We start from the raw sequence: 25,154 nt of genomic DNA on the forward strand, positions 1-25,154 counted from the left end.
TTCAATTTAGTTCGCTATGTCCGCGTTCAGAGATAATGGCGCTGAAAATCGTCTTCTTTTTAGAAGGTGGACCTTCTTGCTTTTCTTAAGGCTATTAAATTTTCTGATGCAATCTTTTTGGAACAACGTGTGGCAGTAAGTTGAAATTAATTTGTTCAGTTTTCTGAAATACTTTATATCGCTTAAGTTTTTGTTAAGCAAAAAGTTTTCTTCATTTAAGAGGACACTCTACAATCAGAAAAATGACGGAAGAAGATTCGGTACGTAAAATACAGTTTACGAATTAAATTGAACATAAATATGTGATAGGACATATACTGGGCTGTTCTAATTCAATATTTTCTATTGGAGTAATACATCAGGCTTTATTTTTTTTTTTGTTATTTACGAGGAATTGTCGATATATAATGATATTTAGAAAGCAAAAGAAATTCCAACCTCAAAATTTTTACTTACTGGAGGTATTAATTATTTAAATTGGAAGATTTTTTTATAACAAAGGATCAACGTTATAAGCTATTTATATGCTATATTTATCCTTGTTTTATTAAAATGTTTATTTATTTTTAATAATATATGATTTGTATTGTAACTCATTTCCATTTATAAAAAAATTTCTAGGTATTTGATCCAACTTTGAAAAAGAAGAAGAAAAAGAAGAAGACTACTTTCGATATAGATGCAGCTTTCAATGAAGGAGGCAATGGTGGTGATGCATCTGAAAACATTGTTGATAAGGAGAATCAGGAACCTGAGCCAACAGTGGTGGAAGATGACGAGGCATTGGATTTGGAAAATTTTGGTAAAAAAAAGAAGAAAAAGAAAAAGGCATTTAACTTAGATGAATTAGAAGCAGCTTTACCTGATACAAAGAAAGAGGTAAATAATTTTTTTTTAATTTGTATTAGATATATTTAAGCTTATTTATCATTAATTCAATTTTTATTTGTCTTTATATTTTTTAATTATAAATGTTTTGATGCATTAAAAAAATAATAAATTATATTCAGCTATGAACATCTATAAACAAACTAGAAATTAATTGTATTTTATTATTAATTATTAATGTTATATATATTTCATAAATGTCCTTAACATTTGTAAAATAAAATTTAATTTATAAAAGTAAGAAGATTTCATAAGAGGAGCAAGGCTTTTTTAAGTATGGATCATTTACTGGTCAGTTGTGAAACATTTTAGGTAAATTATATTTTGTTTTTTATATATTATAATAAATTTAAATAAACGGAAATAAAGATCTATAAAAGTCAATGAGGATGTCAATAGGTAAAAATTACAAAATTTTAATTATACATTATTAGATTTACATTAAGAATGTCGAGATGACAAGAGATAAAACAAGAGATTAGCAATGTCTATAAAGATTCTGTTATTATGTATCTTGACTATTTCGACTTTTTGAACCCTCTTTAGATATCCAAAATAGACAAATTAAACAGGAAAATGCAACAATATCTTATGCTGTATTAATCAAGGAACTACAGAATTGATCGTAAAACAGTTAAGAGGACCACATGGAGAGAAAAGTTCTGGAAATTATGAACATTAGAACTGTAAATAGCATACAGAGAAGATTTAAATAGAAAACAGTCAAATTTTAGAGTTAGTGAAAAAATTACAAAATAAAAATTTCTTAAATAGAGAAAGATAAGATAAGAAATTTTTATTTTTCTATTTAAATCATCTGTCTATTATTTGCAGTTATAATGTTCATAATTTCCAGAACTTTTCTCCATACGGTCTTCCAATCATTTTGAGTAATTCTGTGGTTTCTGGATTAACTCAACATGAGAACTGTGAAGATATTGCTATATTTTCTTGTTTTTATTTTGGATATCTGAAGAAGATTCAAAAAGATAGCTAAAATATGTAATAACGAAATCTTTTTTAATTATTATTTAATTATTTCGTCATATTAAATTCTAACTTGAATACAAAACATATATTGCGCGAATCAACAAAAATTAATTAATGAAAATTAATCAATCTCGAGAAACCAGGATTTTTACTTGAAATATCCTAAAATTATCTATTGAATTAACTAGCCAGATATCGCTGGATACCCTGTATAAATAAAATAATACAAATAAATATGACTTTCACTCCTTGTTTTTTCATATTTGCGAGAGGAGAGAAGATTGAGAGAAATATTTGTCATTTTAAAAAGTGTATTGCAATTTATAATATATTAGTTTAAAAAGACTTGGATTGTTTATCTTAAATTTTGGGAATCTTATTTATTTTACAGGAACTTGTAGAGCAACAGGTCGAGGAAATTGTAGTAGATGATGATTTTGATTTAGATATGGATTTCTCAAAAACAAAGAAAAAGAAGAAAAAGAAGAAAGATCTCGATGAATTAGTGGCTGAAGAAGAGCGCAAGGAGATTGAAGACAAGGAGAATGGTATGTACCAATAAGAAATGATTTTTACCAGTATGTTTTTGCATCTAGTTGTTTATGTTATCCATTATTTGTTAACATGCTGCACTGAATCTGAGCGAAGTGCAGAGTATGGTAAGACATTATGCTTGATGTATTTTAATTACGTCAACTATGCACTTAATTATTTCTGCACTTACGCATTTTATGAATAGAAAATATAGAATAGAATAGAATTTATTACATTTCAACATACACTGCCAAAAAGAGAACTTGGTTTACACATACAGCCTTAATTCATCCATTTATCTCGCCTGCGCGTTACTATCCATTACTATATTACTATTTTTATTATTTCTTGCTACATCCAGTTTTATCCTGTATATTCTCTTTGTATTCTTTTATACCTTATCTTTCATACCTTATCTGCTTTTATTCTATATCTAATTCTAATACTGTAGACTAAATTAAATTAAATTAAAATATCTAGACCACAGCCTTAATCATAGCCTATAATCGTCATCTGCTTGTTATCATATGCTTTTATTTCTTTTGAAATTTACTGTATCCATTCTTATTGCCTCTTTCCGCTAATTGCACCACTCCTAATTTCCCATTGCCATTATTTTTCCTCTCTAGATCATGTATTCTTTCTCTCTTCTTTTTTTCTTAAAATTTTATCACTATCTTTCCATAATTTTCTTAATATTTCCCTTTTTATTTGGTCTCTTCATCATCTCCTTAATATCCCTCTTTTCTCTCCTAATTTAATAAATCTTTTTTTTGTCATCGTGCATTTCTCCACATACTGCTACAAGTTATCATTTCCTCTAAATTCTCACATCTTAATTGAAACAGAGCTCTTATCTTATTCCTTTTTTTCCATTCTTCTAAGTTTTCTTTTCTCAGATATGACGTATATTTCTTGTTATTCACCCCTAATTCCTTATATCTTTATCTAACTCGTTGTACCTTGCCTTAGAAATTTTGCTATCTTCTCACTGCTTTTGTATCTCCTTTTCTCTGTTTATTAACTCATCTTCAAAACATAATGTCAGGATAACAAAATCTTTTTCCTCTTTTTAATTTTTTTTGTTCTTCCCCTTTTCCCTTCTTTATCCACTTACTAATTCGCTATTCTCTAATTATCGCACATTCTAAAAATCACAGTTATCGCAATTGGCATCCGCTCACATGCACGCCATCTAAGTTCTATTCTTATGCATTTTATGACAAAAATAATTTTAAAACATCTAAAACTGATTTTATAGATTTCTAAAAAATTAATTTTATTTTTAAATTACAATTTACATATATCTGATGTATTAGGTGTTGGAATTAATTCGTAGCGTTTTTAATGAAAGAATGTTATTTATTTCACATGAGCATTAAAAAATACATTAATGAAAGTACTTCCCATCACTTGTAAAACGCTACGAATTAATTCCAACACCTAATAATTAAAATAATGCCTAATTATAATTTATTGGGTCATCTAAAAAGTATCCGCGGTACTTTGTCACTAGATATATGACCATCAACACACATCTAGTGACAAAAAACCGCGGATACTTTTTAGATGACCCAATATTTGGAAGCTTTGATATACAGGCTATTTGGAAAATAATGATAAATCTTTCGCAAAGGGGTGGACTAAACTGAGAAGAAAAATCCTCCACAATTTGCAATTTTCGCAATAGTTAACAAGATATTAATTGCTAAACATTACCGAAAATTGGTCTTCAATAATTTTTTACTTAAATACTATCAACTTTACAGAAAAAAACAAGAGACAAAAATTGTTTATTTTCTTTTTATAGAACTCTACGAATTTTTTAAGAATTTATCAACTTTTTAATATAGCATTTTCCCATTTTTAACAACTTGAAAAAATACTAAAAAGAAAGTACTAAAAAATTCTGAAAAAATTTAAAAAAAATTCTTAGACCTCTATGAGAAGAAAATAAACAATTTTTGTCTCTTGTAGTTTTTCTGTAAAGTTGATAGTATTTGAATAAAAAATTATTGAAAACTAATTTTTAGCAATTAATATCTTGTTAATTATTGCGAAAATTTCAAAATGGTAGAGGACTTTTTTTCTCAGTTTAGTTCTTCATTCTGCTCCTATGCAAAAAGATTATTATTATTTTCCCAACACCCTATATATATATAATATATATATATATATATATATATATATATATATATATATGTGTGTAACGAATAAAAATGAATGTATTGTTTATAACTGTATTAATTAGAATTAAAATTAGTTCTTTCATATAATAAGAAATTTTATGAAATACTTTTTTTTAAATTTTGATAAATTACATACCAAAATGAGATCTTGTGTATGTATAGATGTATATGTATATAATTAATATTTATGATTAAATGCTTTTTTAGTATTCTTTATACATTAGATTAAATAAAAGAAAAACAAAGTATGTATAATAAATAAAAAGATCATGAAATAATAATTTTAAATAATTAAAAAATTTATGAACTAAAAAATTCATAATCTTTGTAAAGTAAAAAAATGACTTGTATCGTATTAAGACTCCTAACTGGTCGCCGCAGTCATTGAAATCATGATGTCATCAGTCATAAGAAATGACACATTGAAATTTCTTGCATGCCATTTGTAAATAAAAAGAATTTGTAAATAAAAAAAATAATGAAATTGCTTCAAAACATTTGTAAAAACGAATAGAGGCTCTCCCTCCTGATAGTAAATAATCATAAAAGGCATGTAAAGTCAACATAGGCTTGCTTATTTTTATTTAATGTTCCTTTCACATTTATTTATTGCCCATTTTTACAAGCGTTTTAGAGCAATCTTATTATTTTGTATTATCCAAATTCTCTCTTAAATAATTTAAATGTAAAATAATTAATAAGTAATTTCCATGTGAATTTATATATCACATATATTATGTAAAAATTTGAACTGCGCGCCGAATTGGTTTTTCGAAAACTTCTAAACGCATTTAAATCACTATAGTAATATCATAAATTAATTTGACAAGCCATTTAATAATTCGATGCTTCAGGTATTTTATCAGGTATCTTATTAGAAAGATGTTAATGTGCTGAAAAATTGAATAAATTATTGCGAAAAATATCTTGGCCAGAAGTCAAACCCATTATTATTCCATATTCGATATTGCGAAGAATATTATTTAGACCTCGGTAATCTAAAAACTTAGGAAATAGCTCGCACGGAATTCTAGAGATCCGAGTTCGATTCCCGGTTGAGGTAATATTATTCGCAATAAATTTATTTACAGTTACTTGGAATGGGGGTACTGAGATGACAAATGTTATAATAAAATGTGTGATGCAATTATTCGCATTTGGTCCAATTTGGAATAAATTTCATAAATAAATTATTGAAGCATTGATTTTATAACGGTGCGAATAAGGATTTTATTTACTTTATTCCAATGTACCAATTTTTCCTTAAATCTGATGATTGTAATGATTATTTTTGGTTTCTACGAAAGTAAATACAAAAGAAAACATAAAACGATCCCCGAGCGGTAGCGAAACCTTCAAAAATTTCTACCCTACTTTAACAACTTTCAAATTATTAATTTCTATTTGTGCTTGTTCAATTATAATAATCACGTGTAATGATTAACAATTCTTTCTGTTATAATTTAGTATAGATAGTTTAGTTTAGATAATACAAATATGTTCATTTTTCTCTTTAGTGGAGGAACCGAGTTTGTGGGTGGGATCGGATAGAGATTATACATACGATGAATTACTAGTTAGGGTGTTTAATATCATGCGAGAGAAGAATCCCGATATGGTAGCGGGTAAGAAACAGAAGTTTGTTATGCGTCCGCCACAAGTAGTACGCATTGGAACGAAAAAAACATCTTTTGCTAACTTTACCGAGGTATGTATTATAATCAGACTTTTACAGTAGTTTTGTATGCTAATAGCTTGCAAAGAAATAGTCTATAATTTAAAGACAAAAAGACAAATTTATATAATACTAATTATTTAAATGAATATCAAACAGAGAATATAAAACATACAATATTGATGAATAATGAGATAATTGTGTAAAGAAATAGTTGCTTCAAAATAAATATATTACATACTTATTAGTTGCAAATTGCAAAATACATAATTTTTTTAAATATTCTCATTATTCTGTGCATAAAAATATTAAAGTACTATTATTAAAAAATCAACAGTTATAAGATATTTTATATTTTACATCAGTATACAATTATCAACATACATATACCAGAATAAAGTATAAAATAACTCAAAAACTATTTATTTTTTTAATACTTTTAATACTTTTATATACAGCATAATTAGAGGAATATTATATAAAAAAGTTCATAATTTAAAAATGGATAACTTTTATACGACTTTAAAAAATTTTTTAATTTGATTTTGTTATTTGCACATTATCAAATTATATGACTTTCATTTGAAATGTTTTTCTACATATTTTATATTTTTCCAGATTTTTTTGATCATTTTGTTTAAAATTTTTCATTCTGTATATTTCTATTTTACAGATTTGTAAAACATTACATAGACAACCTAAACATTTACTAGACTTTCTGCTGGCGGAGTTAGGTACAAGCGGCTCTGTTGATGGTAACAGTCAGTTAATTATCAAAGGCCGCTTTCAACAGAAACAAATAGAAAATGTTCTTAGAAGATATATCAAAGAATACGTTACGTGTCATACGTGTCGTTCACCCGACACTATTCTCCAAAAGGACACTCGACTCTTTTTCTTGCAATGCGAAACCTGCGGTTCAAGATGTTCTGTCGCTAGCATAAAGTCTGGATTCCAGGTAAATTATTCTTTAATTAGAAATAATATATTTTTTACGTATTGTGATACATATGTACATGTATATACATGTTCTAGCAAGATATATTGTGTGTATCAAATGTAATTATATTTTAAACATGATTTTTTTTATGTCTATTTCAGGCTGTCACAGGAAAACGTGCTGCTATTCGTGCGAAAACTGCCTAAGCAATTCTTTATCTAAGAAGATGCTAATGCAAATAGAACATTATGAATTATAAATAAACAATAATTCAAGTGATTTATCTCAAATTGATTTAAGTACACAATTGTAGATAGTATTAGTTCGAACTGTCACAAATTTAATATTATCCTAATGTAAAGAAAAATTAAGATGACTTGATTCTTAAATTATTTAACAGCGTAATAGTTTCAAAGCACTAAAATTTTATCATTCTACATTTTATAAATTGTAGTGATCTAAATTGATGTTTTGGTTCTAACTTCCTTTGAAAATTTTTTAGAATTTTTTAATTCTAAGTATTTTTCCAGTTGTAAAAGATATTAAATCTTAAAATGAAATTATAAACGCGCGCAAGCGCACACCCACACACACGCATGCGCACATACACAACACACACATACGTACACACGGTGTTTTTTAAAGTCTGCCGTGAATCATATAATGTTATTCCTGATCAAAATGATAGAGAACTTTTCGACTCAGTTTTTAATTTGTAATAGCATTAAGCGATTCAGCAATCGTATTTTGCAATTTTCACAACAAATTAATATTTTTTCAACCATTCCAAAAATTGTAAAATGAGGATTTTTCAACTCATTGTCAGTTTTTTATCAGGAATAGGAAAATATGATTTGTGGGCAGACTTTAAAAAACATCTTGTATGTATATGTGAGATATGTGTGTGTATATGTGTATATATACATTTGTATTTATATATATATATATATATATATATATATATATACATATACATACATATAAATTCATATTATACATTTAAATACATATATATATTTAATAAATTCCTAATTCCTAATTTACTTTAAACCATTCATTTATCTTATACATAAAATTCTTTTTTTGTAAAATACAGACATTAAAATTTTAATCACATAATTCTTTAAAATGTAATGCTTTGTTTTTCTCTTTTATTACAATGAAATATTTTTAAAAATGTCGGCAACCATTAATAAATTTATATTGTTTATTACTATTTTTTTAGTTAATTAATGTTAATTAATTTATATAAAAATTCAATTTAATAAAAATTGAATAAAAAGTCGATGTTATTTTCATGCTTATCTAAATGTATAAAAATATTTGATATGAAGAGTACAGGATTGTTGTTTACAATTTAGCAGTAATGTATTATATTTTCTTATAATATATAATAATCAATCCAAAACAGATTTTCGCAGAATTACAATTATAATAAATAATTCTAACGAACGTGGTTCATAAATCAAACATATAAAAAAAGAAACATGCACTGGAAACCACAGCACTGGATGTTTGTGAAATTTAATTATTCATTACATTATTAAAAAATCTAGACGTTTCGGCCACAGTCTGGCCATCTTCAGTAAAATCACAAGATGAAAGAATGAACACGTTTATACTTATATTATACGACGGCTGGATTCAATATCAGATATGTAAATTCTATGTTTTACTAATATTTATGATTTTACTGAAGATGGCCAGATTGTGGCCGAAATGTCTAAAGATTTTTTATTAATGAATAATTAAATTTCATAAACAACATCCAGTACTGTGGTTTCATGCTCCTTTTTTATATGTACAATTATAATCATAATTTCACTAATTGTACAACTTCGAAAATCTTTAAAACATTTTTAACAAGAGCAGTTTTTTTTTTAATTTATTTAGTTACATTTACTAGAAAGTATAAACAAACTTTTATATTTCTTTACATTTCTTCAAAGAATTTGATGCAAGATCCTTTAACAAATATGCATATAATATAAATGCAAAAAATGCGTACGACTTTCCATGCAAAACGAGGTCCACCTCCCTCTCTGCTCAGAAGCGCACGACAGGAGGGATGCAGTAATGTAGATTTCTCTTTGTGTGGAAGGTTGTGCGCCCTTAGGCAGAGGGGAGGAGGTGGGGGTGGACCGCACTACGTGTAGAAAGTCGCGCGCTCCTAGGTAAGCAGGAAGTGGAGTGGACCTCGCTCCGCATGGAAAATCATACGCAAGAAAAGAGGTAGGGTGGATCTCACTTCGCGTGAAAAGTTTAATCTTTCTAAATAGGGAGAGAAGTGTAGGATATTACTTAATATTGTAGATATATAATAGAAATGTGATATTATTTCTTAAATTTTTTTCGTTAATTTGTAACAAATAAAGATCAACTGCTAAAACTTATGGGAGGTCGCTCAGAACCATGACTGTAACAATATGTGGCAAGGTCATTGAAATCGGTAAGGCCAATTTTCTAAAGTTTTTTTACCGAACTTTTCGATTCAGTTTAATCCGCTCTACCTGTCTATGAAAGATAATGCATTCATTCATATCAGATATTCTGTATAACTATATGATACTTACATCTTCTACTACATTTATACGAAATTATTTTAAAAGATTTTAATTTTTTTATAATAAAGATTTTAGGCAGCACTTTTAATAGCTTATTAGCAACATCGATAATTTTATTATATTTTGAATTTTTTTAATCTACGATAGATGAACAATGGAAAAAAGCGATTCGCTTGAAAAAGAAATGGAACATAAGAGACAATTATGCAAACGTGATACTCGTAGAAAGGGCTGCCAGTTCTTGGGATTGAAATGCAGAAGTTAAAATGAGTCGTGAATTGTTTGTTGCCCTTTAACGGTAGCGCAATTTGCAAGTAAACAACCCATTAAGCTCGATTCGCCGCGAGCTACGCTGTACTTCCGAAGGGATAGTCATTGTTCATGAGCTTCTTACAATAATAACTCTGATATTCCATAATTTCTTCGGAAAAGGTACTTTGTGGAAAATCTTACTAAAAATAATAAACAAAATAGTTTGCCATTATATTTTTTCACAATTGTATTTTTGATATCTGAAGTCATGTAAGTCAATTTCACGACTCATTAGTCGCTAATCTTACGTATCTACGTTTAGGAGAACATTTATAGAACGTGTAATTATTTCACATTTCGAACACTGGTCGCTATTTACATGAACAGATTAAAAATAAACACTGCTCTCATGTAATTTACATCGTTATTTAGTCGTTCGTGAATAATATGAAGAAGGAAAAAAAACAAAATGCTTTAATATCTTTTTTATGCGACTCGAAGAAATCGCGAAATTCTGGGTTTATCAGCGAGCTCGGTTGATCCTACATTGATTCAAATTGCATTCAGAGTGCATTGCATTCCACGATGAAAAGGCGTATCACTTTTTGAATGTATTCCAATTAAAAAGTCAGAGCTTCGTTATAGTCCTGCTCCCAAACCGTCGTTCATCTTTCTCACCTTTTTTTCTGATCCGAGACCGCCAACCTCTTAGTTCTGGTTTTTGCCTTTCATCAAAAGACGAAGGAAAGAAAGAGAAAAAAGGAGAGAAAGAGAAAGAGAAAAATCAATACACAGATTTTTCTCCTGTAATTACATCGCTGTCTGCTCTAAAGAATTAAAAGCTTCCGCGCATCGTTTTCTTTCTTACGCTTTTTGATTATTGACTCGCCTATATATATATATATTAAAAAATCTAAATTAGAAAATTTATTTGTCGTCACCGGTAAGAGTTTCCGTGATAAAGACTAGAAGCAATAAATATTTTATCTTTAATTCAGTAATTTTTTTAAATTCAGTAATATTGTTCATTTTCAATACTTTGGCGGATGATTTGTTATACAAATGTTTTTTCTTATCCTCTCTGATTTCTTAATTTCTCAAAATTCATATTGTTTCTTATTGTGAAAAATTTATAAGGAACGCTTACTCTCATTAGAATTATTTAATAAAAATTTATGTCGGCTTACCCAAATAGCACAGCAGCGCTTATATAATTGCTGATTATATGCGCTTTTTTAGCGCTTTATTAACGCTGTGTGTCTACTATCTACTTGGGTATCATTCTTATGCTTGGAAAAAGTTTTATTGAACGGTGTAATCATAGTTCATGTGATTGGACAACAAGAGGCATTGTGCATTTCTCAATATTCAATCAAGAATGTAAAGGAGTATTTAAAATAAGGCGAAAAATTTCTTTTCCATATATAGGAATCATCCTTTATGGTGAAGTATTTAACAATGCACTATGAAGACACAAAGCCAGCCGAAGAGGAATGAAAAGCACGTGCCCAAGTGCCAACACGACTTACGCACGTATGTACACGCGTGTGCGCGACTATTCGTCGCAATACAATACGCACGTAGTCGAACACCACTTGTCTCACGTATTCCGATTATTAAAATAGAATATACGTCTTTATCAAAGCCAAGGGGGAATTCCCTTTTAGTTTTGATAAAGGCATGTATGTCGATTATACTTCGAATTATGGAGGTAGATAAAAATATTAATATGCATGCAAAATTACGTAGTTCCGACGAAAACTTTTATATAAATAAAACTTTTATATAATAAACTTTTATATTAGGTGTTGGAATTAATTCGTAGCGTTTTACAAGTGATGGGAAGTACTTTCATTAATGTATTTTTTAATGCTCATGTGAAATAAATAACATTCTTTCATTAAAAACGCTACGAATTAATTCCAACACCTAATACTATTTTCGAGATAATATTTTATATAAAAGATTATACATATATGTCATAGAAGTATATTATAAATTTACTTACATCATCGTTCTTATATAATTTTCACTTGAAATTAATCAAGTGAATTTTTATATATACTTAAATATATATTTTTTTAATGATTCTCTCGTTATATTTAATTATAAAATTTAACTTGTCAAACTCTTTAATTCATTAATTCTTTAAAATTAGCTCTTTAATTGTTAAAATTAGATATTTTGTTATTGGAGGAGAAAGCATACAATTATATCACGTAAGTATAAGCTGCAATGTTCGAGATTCGCTGATTGTCTAAGTCTAAGAAACTGACGCTGTACAATTCATTATACTAAAGTAATTATGCGCGAACCCCCGTTTGTTTTATTCTCTGAGAAAACATGGCATTAAAACCTGAATTGTGAAGATTTAAAGGAGTGAAATAAGGGATAAGATTTTTTCTTTTATCTATAAAATTTCACATTTGAAGTGAATCTATGTTTTTCATATCGAGCATGGGGATCACTCGAAATTTATTTGATTTTGAATATTCTCATGTGGAAGTATTCTTCCCATTTTCTTATTTTCTTTTCTCATTACTTCTGGGAGAAAAGAAGAATTGTATAGTGAACAACGCATTTGCTTTCTGCATTTTTTCGTGTAAAAATGAAATGATTTAAAATTAATTATTATATAGATTACGTTATTCTTACACGATAAATAAATGTATTTAAGTCAATTGCAATTACAACATTATGTAAGATTTAATTGTATAAATCAAAACTGACGAGAGATTTTTCAAATTGATATTGAGAATTGTACTTACACTCTTTTTTAACTATAAATATTATTACTCAATTTTTAACGTAAAGCTCTAAGAAATTTTTGTTAAAGAATTTTTTTGTTTAGCACTGTACTTACTGTATGAAACAATTTTAAAATAATAACATAATTTAGTTAATAACATAGTTTAAAGATCTAACATTAAGATCTAATATTAACATTAAGATCTAGATATAACAAATTTTTTTAGCAAAAAAAATCTTTGATTTTCTTGCGTGTGATTGCATTTTTTTTCAATCGCTAAAATATACATATATCTAAATATTTATCTATAATAAATGTATAATTCGTATATTGATTGCCTTGTGACAGTTTCTATTTCTTTAATTATTAACGCGAGTAAATTCGGCATAAAGTCATTGTGATAATCACATCAATTGTTGCGTACTCTCTCATTGTTTTTACGTAATTAGATTTGCTACACTGGCAATTTCAGTCAGCACAAGCATCGTCGAACTACTCAACATGTATCGGTTTAACCAGTTTATTCGTGCTTGGTCACGTGCCTATCGCCACGTGTACACTTTATTTATAAGAACATATATCCACTAATAAAAAGGAAATCAAAATGTAAAATAATAATGAAATGTACTGGAGCACTTTGCTTTTACCTTCGAAATTGCCTGAATCAGCTTTAAGGAACAACAAAAAATTTGTGATAAAATTGGAGACGAAATTTATAAATTTATTTTAGGGAAAGAAATCTAAATGGATGCAGTTCTCCGTTTAGGCATTATTTACTGCTATATTTAAGATATAAAAAATTAATTTGTAATATAAATCTTATTAAAAATATACGCGCGCTATGCAATTTTCTTATTAAATACAGGTTCCAAAATGTATGTCTCTCGCTTCTCTACAATTGTACGATTTCTAAGGAAGCATTTTCTGCTATTATCTGTAGTTTTTTTTCAGGACGTTTTGCTAAACCTAAAATAGATCATTAGAAAAGTGTACAACATAATAACAACATAAACATAAAACTTCAATTATTACATTAATATCATCATTTTATTATAACATTTCTAATGATCTGATTTAGATTTAATCTGTAAAATAAAGTGCAGTTCTAAGGAAAACTAAATCAGAAAATAGTAGATTTTCAGATAATATGTTGCATAAGATATCTAGAAGACATCTTTTAGACATATAAAGGCGTCTAAAAAGACATCTTTCAAATATCTTATGCAACATGTATGTTATGTGAGTTGCGTCCTTAAAAGCTACAGAATCGTACTAATATACAAGACATTTGAAAATTTCGGGCTCACCTTCCATGACAGAAATATATTTTTAGTAAATTTTGTATTACAAATTGTATTACAATTTTCTACATCCCAAATAGCAATTAATATATAATATCTAAACAGAAAATATAAAATATATTTATTTTGCTCTTTGAAATAAATTTGTAAATTTCGTTTTCAATTTAATCATACAACCTCTAGCTTTTTATCAAAGCAGGAAGTAAGATATCAAACATGTTAAGTAAAGACTAATTTACATTGAAATTTTCGATCAGATTGTAGGGCATGGTTTTTTAATAATAATTTATTTATCTACAATAATTTTTTATTTCGGAAAAAGTATTCAATAAATATTATCAAGTTGACGAATAACAACAATCAATTAAATCAAATTATATATATATATAGCGCTCACCTTAATTACTTATGTGCTCAAACATTATACATTAGATAATTAATAATAAATATTACTTTCATTCACGTGTCGAGATTATATTATTTAATTACATTAGGTTGCTAAAGAATCTACGAATTGTTATTAAGGACTGATTGAACCAATGTTACTTTAACTTTAAGTGAGACTTAAAACTTTCACTTTCTCTCTTTAAAGCTGAAAAAGAAGGAAAAATAGAGAGAGTTTTAAGCCTCGTGTAAAGTCAAAGTAACATGGTGCAACCGGGTTAAATCGCATAACTTATTAATTGTCAATTAAACGTCAATTAATTGTCAATTACCTCTGCTTTCAATTTATGTATATTACGAAATCACAGCTCATTCTTTCTTTCATGACAACTGCAGTTTTTCTTCTTTATTTATTTTTAAAATGCAATATATTAATATCGCATCCATCGTGGCACGTTATAATGGTAATTGTAAGATTATTATTAACTGGAAATTATTATATAATATCAACTGGAAATGGAAATTCTATCAAAGGTGATGTAAATTTCCATATTAATGTTAAATATTACGCTGAATTCGATATGTGAAAGATAAGTTGCTACAACTACTGAAATTCCGTAATTATATATTTACACACTTCTTTGATTTTTATTTAATGTCATGGAAGAAGAAATGTGAAAAAGAAACGATTACAGAATTTTTAAACACAAAAATGTTGATAACATTCAATACGCTGAGACTTGATAGTATGCAGATATAGATGTAATTAAAGCAAGATAATTATAATTTATGTTTTTGTTCCTCTCATCTTAGATAATCTTTAAATCAGAGCAATATATCCATATTTTAAATATAACATTATAAAAAAGCGATAACGTTAAAAAGAAAAAACAGTAGCATATAGACGTCTCTCTTATTAATAAACTAATTTATTAATGCAAATCTTTTCAACCAATTCACTAAAATTTGGAAAACTCCGAAATAACGAAAGATGAGTCAAAATTTTTTGAAACACTGAATTAGCTTAGCACTCACGGCACAAGTAGTTCATCGAAATGTTTCTTCAGATCTCTGAGCTAAATTGCTCGTTCTGATTCAGGAATAATCTTGAGATCTTCAAGATTACACGTGTTAGAGAGGGCAGCCAGGGACATAGGTGACGTTCCGGAAGAGTGCAGCCGCTGTCGAGAGAAACGCTGCCGTAGAAGCAGTGGATGTTGCTGACGATGGCGGCGGCGGTGGTGGCGGATGACTGGTTGGCGTTTGTGAGTTATATGGTGAACAATAAGCATCCATGCTGCTATGATGAAGACCCACGCTACGTACCAGAAGATCTTTCTCAACAGTAGCTTGATGACGCAACTGCTCTAATCGTAATTGATTCTGCCGTTTCCACTTCGTCCTGCAATGAAATCGCAGTGGCGCAAAAAGCTCCTTCCAGTCTTATTTCTTTATCATATGGTAAATTTTTTGTCTACCTTCTATTTTGGTACCAAGTTTTTACTTGGGTCTCTGAGAGCGATAAAGCGTCCGCGACGTCGCTGCGGTCCGCTACACTGAGATATTTCTGACAACGGAACTTCCTTTCGAGATAAGCCAACTGAGCGTGAGTAAAAGCGGTTCGTCGTCTTCGTGGTTTCCTGCTAGTCGGCGGTGCGCTATTGACCATCACCCCACAAGATTTCCCAGATGTGGTTGCCAAACCGGGCGATGGTGAAAGCGCCGGTGGAGGACTTCCTAGACGCGTGCAAGGGCTGCTGCCAGGATCGATAGTGTCTTCGGAATCCGAATGGACCATCGAATCGTTCTCCGAGTCTTCTGCAACATGTAAAACGTACACTGAGAAAAATGGTTTGATTACATCAAGAAGACATTTACAGTTGAATGAATTTGATAAAACAGAATTTTTAGTTATCATAGGATTGGATATTTAGTAATTAGAACATTTAATAGATCTAAGTTAGTATTCATAATCAGTTCTTGGCTGCGTTCCGTTTCTCACTGCAAGTGAAAAATCTATAGAGCACGTTACGTATACTACTGGAATTTTCACTACTAGCAGTGTAAAAGCCTAAATACAAAGATAGCTGTAACTGAGAAACATAAGTCGTAGTTGTAGATTGATCTATGATGGAATTATAATTCTATCATGGGTTGACCAAAACATCGTGCATTGATCTACGATTACGACTCACATTTCATGACTTGGTCTTCGTGCTGAGATTCTATATCGGAATCACGATGAAAGGATTATTCCACTATGATCGGAAAGATCCACAGAGTCCTTATATATTTAAACTATAAAGTAAAAGCTATGGTAGAGATATAACTATCGAAGTCATGATGTAGGATGAAAGCAGAAAAAAACAGATGTACGTACACACGAGATGGACATTATGATGTGAAAAGTTTTGTCTGTCACAATCGCGAAAATTCTGCAGGGATCCTCCCGGTTCGGAGGGCGAGCGCTCTACTTATTTGTTTTCATCAATTGTTTGTTATAAGTTTTATTTTTTCTAATTTAGTTCCAAATTTATTTTGTTAACAATAATGGACTGTCGATGGTTGCACTATTCTTTCTGTATTCTCATCACAACCAGGAGGAGGAAGATCCGTTACTACGAGAAGAGTGAAGATGCGATATCGCGCTGGAAACCGCCTCTTTCGACAGCCTGGAACATACACGTAGGTCGTGCTATTGTGCTTTAGTTCTTCTGTCACGCTGCTAGGAGATCCCTATTATTGTCGCAATTATTTATAGGAAAACAATGAAGAATAAGCTAGGGATGAGATACCTTCTTCTCAGGCCAAGAACCGAAGTATATGAAGTTAGAATGATGACCACTGCAAGAAAGACGCAAATTTACAGATTCGCAGCGGTGAAGCACCACTTGATATCCCGAGCCATTCGGAATAATCAGAAGGCTGTCTAGGAAGTTTTCCGATTTGGATTACGCATCAGGATCTGCGAGGACTCGCGCGAAAAAATTCCGGCCGGCATTCGTATTGTGGCCGAGCGTATTGTGAACGATTTACGAGAGAGGATGTACGAAATATGATTGTAATCGAAGAGCAGAACAGAAGATTAGGATATCGGAGAGAACGAGAAGAATAGTATCGGTGAGACAAGCGTCGCTTAATTCTGTAAAGTCGCCGATTGCGAGATTCTTTGCGTCGGGAGAATCGCGCGTTAAGGATTCTAAAGATTTCGTGCGACCGACTTTCTGCGCGTATAACGATGTATGAGTCACATATCATTCATCCGAATGTCGCTTTTAACAAATTACTAGATACCGAATAGTGCTCGCCCTTTACCACAGACGAGTCATTTTTTACTGCATATTTGTGTGTCGAGATTCCTTCTATTTTGCGACGTAAAAATAATCTAATAATCTCGTTTCCTCGCACCTTGTCTTCTAATCTTTGAGTTACCGCGTAGAAAAACACTGTGTACCACGCCAATTATTATCTGTTCATAGTTTCATCAGTAATATAGTTTAAGTAACATAGTTTTTTTTAAGTAACATAGTTTCTTATTGCGTCTTTATCACTCAATTCTCTTGAGAGCAGATAATATCAAAATCTTGTTGCTTAATCGACGCGTGCATAATAATTGACTCTATTCCCGTTGCGGATGCTGAATCTTAAAGATCCGGACCCTACAGATTACGTTTCACCAAAGTCAAATATAATTCGACTTTTGCAGAATATACAATTGTTATTCTCTTTTCTTTATTAATTCATGTACTGTTCTTTCTTTAGCCTATTTCTCTCATCCTCTGACATTCTTTCGATGATAATGAGTCAGTACTTCTGCCAATTTCGTGGCTGAGCGATTGGATTTCATCCGTCGCAAATAATAATAACGCGAAATTATTTCAAGTCAGCCAATAATTAGAAAAAGAGTGGCACGCTCTCTCGTGCCTGACGGCCAACAATAATTAGGCGGTTATTCGAAGTCTAATCTACTCTCGGTATTTTTCTGTGAGGAAACATGGCGAAGTTACGCCGTTGCTCGCAAGTACGGTCATACAACGTACATACATATTATATATTATATGAGAAAAAGAGTTATTTTCAAATTGATATGTATCTCGGAAACAAAAGATCATCAAAATAAATCAAAACATATTTTAAAACTAAAAGTTGATATTCTTGCATGACATTAATGAATTTTGAAAAAAAGAATACTGATTTTACAATATGTATATGACATGAAATCTCTTAAAATCAATATTTTTTAAACTCTTTATTACCATTTTCTCAAAATTATGATATAAGCAAATGTCAATGAATTCATATACAAAAGGCAGAAATGCATTCAAATTAAAAGACTATTATTAGTATTTCATTAGTATTTCAAAATGATGTTCCCTACAAAGTTGCAGTAATACAGCAATATTGCAGAGATTTTGCAGCGATATTATTGCAAAATGAGATTGGACAGTAATATTAATTTAAAGAATTAATTAAAAGTAATAGAAATTGGGATAAATTGTGATAAGGTATAATATACCCTGCGCGAATATTTACGTTAAAAAAAATCGTACGAGTAATGTAGGATTAATTATGCAAAGAAAAATGTATGTACACGAAACATGTGAGACAATTTGTTCTTTCGCCATTGGGTATGTGTTTTATATATGTGTGTTGTAATAATTATTTTCTGGCTGATCCAATTGATCCAATCAGCGAATTCGGTCGGTCGGGCAAAGCCTATTACTAAAACAATAATTCAGCAATCCTCAATCGATCGTGATCGATTTCGGTTAGAGAAGACCGATTTCAATTACCAAAACCTACTGCACCCTCTCAGGATCAGCCAATAGATTCGCAATGGCGCGCCGGGGGGTAATAACCTTCGATGAAAATCGTGAGACTAACAAGCTCTAACAAATCTTTCGGCGCCTCGAACCATGTGTAGAATTGTTCTTAATAGGGTACCACATCCGAGGGAGTTAGTCTCCCTGATAGCTTCACGTCGGCGATTTAAATAATAGAAGCTCGCACCAGGGGATCTATTTTTTAATGAGAATTTTGACGATCTGTCACGTGTTCGTTTATATTTATTTAAAAAAAACGTAATCATCATCACAAAATTAAAAAATACCGTTATATCAATTGTCTAAAAAATAAAAAAATTAATTATTTTTTTCAATTTTATGAAATAGAAGACATTTAAGATTATTCTGTATAAGGCATATTCAAAATTAAAAAATTGAAGTTACGATTATCTTTATGTAAACATGTCAGAGCATTTATTTATAGACGTTGCGTGGTAATGCAAAAAGTCCTTAAGTGATATTGACTTGATTTAAGCAAATTAATTGTCATAATGACAGTAATAATTGTCATAATAACAGTAATAATTATCATAATAATAGTAGCGAACTGACTTAAACTTGAACGTATTTTGATCACGTTTTCCTTCAAGGTGGAGACGCCAAAAAGATGTGATGATCGCGTCCATTTTTTTAAGGGAATTATTTTATTTATAAAATATCGTTTCTCTAATTATTCTATATAAAAGTATTAAAATAGAGATATCAAAATCAATAGCTTACGAGATATTTTTTACTTTATTCCGATACGCGTTGATATAAAATGTTAAGTCTCATAATCTTATAAACTATTAATTTTTTGATAATCGTATCTCAATAATTTTATGAATAAAATAATGACTTAAATAAAATAATGACTTAAATAAAATAATGATCAATCAATTGGTGTAAAAAAAAAACACGTGGTTACTTTAAAAAATAGGCAAAATGGATATCTATTTAAAGGAAGCGATTATGTGTTTTCTTGTCAACAATTGATTCATCTCATTAACCTGTTCATAAAAATATTAAAATACAGCTATCAAATGTTGATAGCTAATAATAGTTTACGAGATTAATGTTTTAGGTCAACATGTACTTAAAAAATAAGGCACTATTACCAAATTATAAAACCCAAGTGATACTATATTTATTGTACCAAATAAAAAGTAAAACCTAAATGAGTGGTACTATTTTTATTATTTATTTAATTCTAATGATATGTACCATTTGTATAAAAGATTTGATATCAACAACTGGCGCCAAATTTCATAACTATTTCCTCTTTTTTTACATGAAAACGCATCGATTATATGTATTTTTTATCAGTCAAAATTTGAGATAATCGAATTATTATATACTTTTATCCACAATTGTACTCATTCAATTCCTCCGCGATCGCGTGATCGTTCGGCCAGAATCAAATTATGCATTAAAGATTGAAATTTGACCAATGAGGAGAAAGAAATTTTAGCTCCTTTTGTTTTAATTGGTCAAATTTCAATCTTTCAATCTTCAATCTCAATCTTTAATGCGTAGTCTGATCTCTGTAGAATGTATAAAATGTGCAGAATGATGCAGATCGCTGCAATGCTCGTTGCATGTATTGCCGATATCATATCTGTTTCTTGCGCTAAAAATTCTAAAAGGATATTTCCCTCACATTCCAGGACGATGAAAGTAAAGCTTCACATATTCAGACTTTGTGTCGCAATATCTTCGCTCGTAGGATAGAGAAAAAACATAAACGCTTTTATTACATATTTTGGGTGGAAGTTGTCGATTGAGAATATTTAAAACTTAAATCGATTCTGTCCTTATTGAGATCCGATAATTGTCTGGAAAACTCGACAACTTGCATAAAGATACATGGCTAGTCTTGCGCTTCGATATCGCTTGCTCTTGCTAGCGCGAATCATTATTATGTCTCTTGATTATTTAATTAGTATTCATATAAAACGTAACAGTTATTATTAGACATATGATTCTTATAATAAATTTAAATGTATAATGAATATGATCTTTCTTGAGACAAAAAACATAAACTTGAATATTATATTTCTAATTAGCCAGATATCATTATCTTACCGCGGTGATTTGAAATGGCATCACATCATATCACCTCATATTTATATCACGGTTTTGAACATATCTGCATGACAAAACTGACACAGCACCATGGAATTCGGTGCTGGATTGGCGGACACATCATAAATCTGATATTACTGTCTATCTGTCAAAGGGTCTGAGCACAAAGATTGTCGTAACATTTACTTAGACTAAGTTGTAGACGTAAGTAACACACAAGCTTTCACATATGACGTACAACTTATTGCCGTGTCCTCAAGAGATGGATAAGTCGTATGTTATACGCTAAAGCTTGTGCGTTACTTCCCATTGAGAAATGACAATGAAATCGAAACACTCATGTTCATCCCTAAGTCGTTTAAAATTGCAAAATTATAGAATACCGACTAACAAATGAAATTCTGTTTTTCTGAAAAATGTACTTTTTTAAAATTCCTTCATTAATTGTTTTTCATAATTTATATATCAAATTACAACAATAATTAATACAAAAATATATTAATTTAGCTGTAAAATTAATTTTCCTACTTCAATAATTTCATATAATGACACAGCTGAACGGGCTAAAAGCTAATTACCGATTACAGCACTATTATAACAAAGGATGAGGGTTAAAAAACAATTTTTATTAAGAATTATTAGATTATCGCAAACAATTTCTGGATATAAAAAAAGAACTCTTTTAAACCCATTGCAGTTAGGAAATTGATTTTACAGCTAAGTTAACATATTTTTGTATTATTATCGTTATAATGCATAATATATAAATCATGAAAAACAATTAATGAAGAAATTTTAAAAAAGTATTTTTTAGAATTTCATTAGTTCACCATTCTTATTCTATTAATCTAAAACTTTACAAGTATTATTTATCTATAAATTCAAAATCTCTCGATACGGACTTTTCAAATTCAAAACCAATCTAGAATCCAACTAGAATCCAACGCGATGAATAAAAGTATGACACAGTCGTACACAATCGTATTCAGAGAATATTCATTGGTTAATATCATCAAAATTTTTTTAATGTTATTGGCTAAAAATAAAATTAAGTAAAGGACATATAAGAGTCAAAAACAGTAAAACTTTAATAAACACACGTCAATTTTTTAATACTTATTCTTGATGTCATTATACTAAATATAAATTGATAGTGTAACATATAAAATATAAAATATCTACAACAATAAAAATGACATGTTTCGGCTTCTTGATCGAGCCATCTTCAGATTTATGAAAATCGCAGTCGTAACCCGCAGTAAAGTGAAACGATAAATTATTAAAAATAAGAATAAAGGTAAGTAAGTTAACCATCATGTTGTTGGCTAATATTAACCATTTTTAGCTGATTATTTGAGCTGATATTTTTAGCTAATATTGTATAAATAAAACATCCTTAAAAATATATACTAAGTAAGAATATTCAAGCCTATAACGATCGAAATGAGATCTTTAATGCTTAAATAATTCAATGTGAATTTTCTATACACATATATATATATATATATATATATATATATATATATATATATATATATATAATATATACATACATATATACTATATTTGTAGCTATTTAAACAGTTATAAATATGTATATATATGTATGCACATATATAGTATAAAATAATTCACATTTAATTATTTAAGCATTAAAGATCTAGCTTCGACCGTTAGGCTAGAATATTCTTGCTTAGTATTTATTACATTACGGTCGTAATAAAATCATATATTATTGCTTAAAAATATAATTGGTTTTTTGTTTTTAGATTAATGATTTGATCAGCTATATGATTTGGAAAGCTATTAAAACGATAAGTCCATTTTTCTTTCAAAAGTAAGAACTTTTGAAATAATAAGAATAGAGTTAACATCATGTTACAAAAGTATTCTTACGACTTTTTGTTACCAAGTTACACACGGATTAAATAAAAGAGCATTCTGATTTTGATTTCTCATAACTCCGTTAAAAATTATTTTCGTATTTAGCGTAATTAATAAAAAATTATAGCTGAAATGTTGCTCTATCAAATGTGGTGTAATTGCAAATTTTTTTCAAAATATAATATATGTACATATATTTGAGCTAAAAATGTAATATTACTGTCCTTTTTTTCCAGTGCGCAATAGTTATATATAAGAATAGTAATATCACATTTTTAATTCAATTTCTATATATTTTACATTTAATAATAAGATAATCGAAAATTTTTACAAATTCTTTTGACACACCCACAAAGTGAAAAGAAAAATTTCCCTTTTTTTCAACTCATAGTTTTCTATATATAAAAATTCCAAAACTTAAATAAATTCAAAAAATATAGTAACCATTCAAAAGTAGATATTTCAAGTTTTGAAATTTTTTTTTTAAGTTAAATTTGATCATTTTTAACGAAGATATTATATATAATTTTAAGCTAACAAAATACAGACTTTTCTTCCAACCCGATTTTAAACTGGTTTTTCATTGAATGTATCTTTTGTGATTATTTATATATGTATAATAATACATTATTTTAGATAAATTTTGCATAAAGTAAAACATTACATAAAAAGTAATATATGTATATTATTCTGTAGAATTCTCATAATTAACACGATCGATCCGATTCACTAAACGCCGTGACCCCGTTTTTTTTCTTGTATTTAATTTTTCTTTTAAGAATGAAAAATACATGATATTTTTGTAAATATATTACATATTTAGAAAGAAAAAATAATTACGTGTAATAATTATGTTTTAATATAATTATTCAGATAATCGCAATAATTTTTTTTATTTGCAGAGAAAGAGTCAATTACTTCTTTTAAAATTGAAAAGTTAATTTCGATACTAAGACGAATATTGCTATCAACAATCTATTATCTTGTGTTGATCAGCATGATTTTTATCTATTGAGTCTTAGTGAGATACCTTGAACTCGGTCAGCCAATACATCCCCTAGAAGATCTCTGATCAAGAAAGATTTATGCTCCTGCATCATCGCCATGGGCAAAATAGTGCACTCGTAATCACAATAGTCGATTGTTATCGAAATTGTATTTCTCTCTGACGAAAAACAATAATAATCAACGGCTACAATTTATCACGAATCGTGTGAACACACTTGCACTATGATAAAATCCGTAATTTTCATGCTATCGTACGGACGCTCGGCGTCGTTCTGCATCGCCGACAACCACTGCGGCTGATCGAAAACTTCATCCCCGATACCATCGTCATCCTCAGTGTCGTCGTCAACTATCGTGGGGGAGGAACACGCGTACCGAGGTAAAAAGTTAATACGCGGTTGAAAGGGGGGGGGGGAGGAAGGGATGTATGCGCTCGCGTATCGCTCCCCCTCGAATTAATCCGCCCGTTTATTTTGAACGGGATGCCTAATACCCGCGCGATTTCGCAGCCATTTTGGGGGTGGAAACGCCATGCTCACTCTACCACGAAACCGGCACGCCTCCCTGATTGGTTCTCCGAGACCAGAATATGGGGGTAAAGAAGTGAGTTTCTAACGTTGCTATTGGTCGGGAGATTCTACAGCCAGTCCTTCCCATACTCGCAATTCGGTGTCTCGGTGCACGTTTCAATTTAAGTGGATCCGGTAAAGATGCAAGGGGCGGCGGAAGTTGCCGAGATGGAAGCTGGAAAGGAACACAGGAAAAGAGAAAGAAGCAGACACAGATAGGGGGAGGAGGAAGTCATTGGCGAGCGATTACTGCGAAACGGGAGGAACAAATTGAATGTGAAACTTTTCCACGAGCGTATGATATATATATATATATATA

The 25,154-nt window shown here is 29.6% G+C and overlaps 2 protein-coding genes across 3 annotated transcripts; one reads left to right on the forward strand and one right to left on the reverse strand.

Moving 5' to 3' along the window:
* Positions 1–7,583, forward strand: eIF2beta (eukaryotic translation initiation factor 2 subunit beta). Of its 2 annotated transcripts, XM_011059582.2 has the most exons (8): positions 1–135; positions 221–260; positions 622–879; positions 2,270–2,426; positions 2,505–2,537; positions 6,119–6,309; positions 6,950–7,234; positions 7,378–7,583. In XM_011059582.2, the coding sequence occupies exons 1-8, from the start codon at positions 17–19 to the stop codon at positions 7,420–7,422; spliced, it is 1,128 nt and encodes a 375-aa protein (XP_011057884.2). In that variant the 5' UTR covers positions 1–16; the 3' UTR covers positions 7,423–7,583. The 2 variants fall into 2 exon arrangements, with proteins under 2 accessions (XP_011057884.2, XP_011057899.2); XM_011059597.2 differs by lacking the exon at positions 2,505–2,537 and having other exon boundaries at positions 4–135.
* A 1,308-nt stretch (positions 7,584–8,891) lies between these two features.
* Positions 8,892–25,154, reverse strand: LOC105148105 (uncharacterized). The gene is made up of 3 exons (XM_011059610.2): positions 24,289–25,154; positions 15,945–16,284; positions 8,892–15,868 (listed from the first exon to the last, which is right to left on the reverse strand). Exons 1-3 carry the CDS (start codon positions 24,362–24,364, stop codon positions 15,598–15,600), a joined length of 687 nt encoding a protein of 228 aa, XP_011057912.1. The 5' UTR covers positions 24,365–25,154; the 3' UTR covers positions 8,892–15,597.

This window comes from Acromyrmex echinatior, chromosome 10, assembly GCF_024713525.1.
Source record: "Acromyrmex echinatior isolate Ae372 chromosome 10, ASM2471352v2, whole genome shotgun sequence".
NCBI lineage: Eukaryota > Metazoa > Arthropoda > Insecta > Hymenoptera > Formicidae > Acromyrmex > Acromyrmex echinatior.

Excerpts from the sequence above, each read along its gene's own strand:
- eIF2beta (XM_011059582.2), top strand. The coding sequence starts at position 17 with ATGTCCGCGTTCAGAGATAATGGCGCTGAAAATCGTCTTCTTTTTAGA. Across the intron at positions 261-621 it reads AAATGACGGAAGAAGATTCG|GTATTTGATCCAACTTTGAA; the intron begins GTACGTAAAATA and ends AAAAATTTCTAG. Across the intron at positions 880-2,269 it reads TACCTGATACAAAGAAAGAG|GAACTTGTAGAGCAACAGGT; the intron begins GTAAATAATTTT and ends TTTATTTTACAG.
- LOC105148105 (XM_011059610.2), bottom strand. The coding sequence starts at position 24,364 with ATGGCGATGATGCAGGAGCATAAATCTTTCTTGATCAGAGATCTTCTA. Across the intron at positions 16,285-24,288 it reads ATTGGCTGACCGAGTTCAAG|AAGACTCGGAGAACGATTCG; the intron begins GTATCTCACTAA and ends TACATGTTGCAG. Across the intron at positions 15,869-15,944 it reads ACTTGGTACCAAAATAGAAG|GACGAAGTGGAAACGGCAGA; the intron begins GTAGACAAAAAA and ends ATTTCATTGCAG.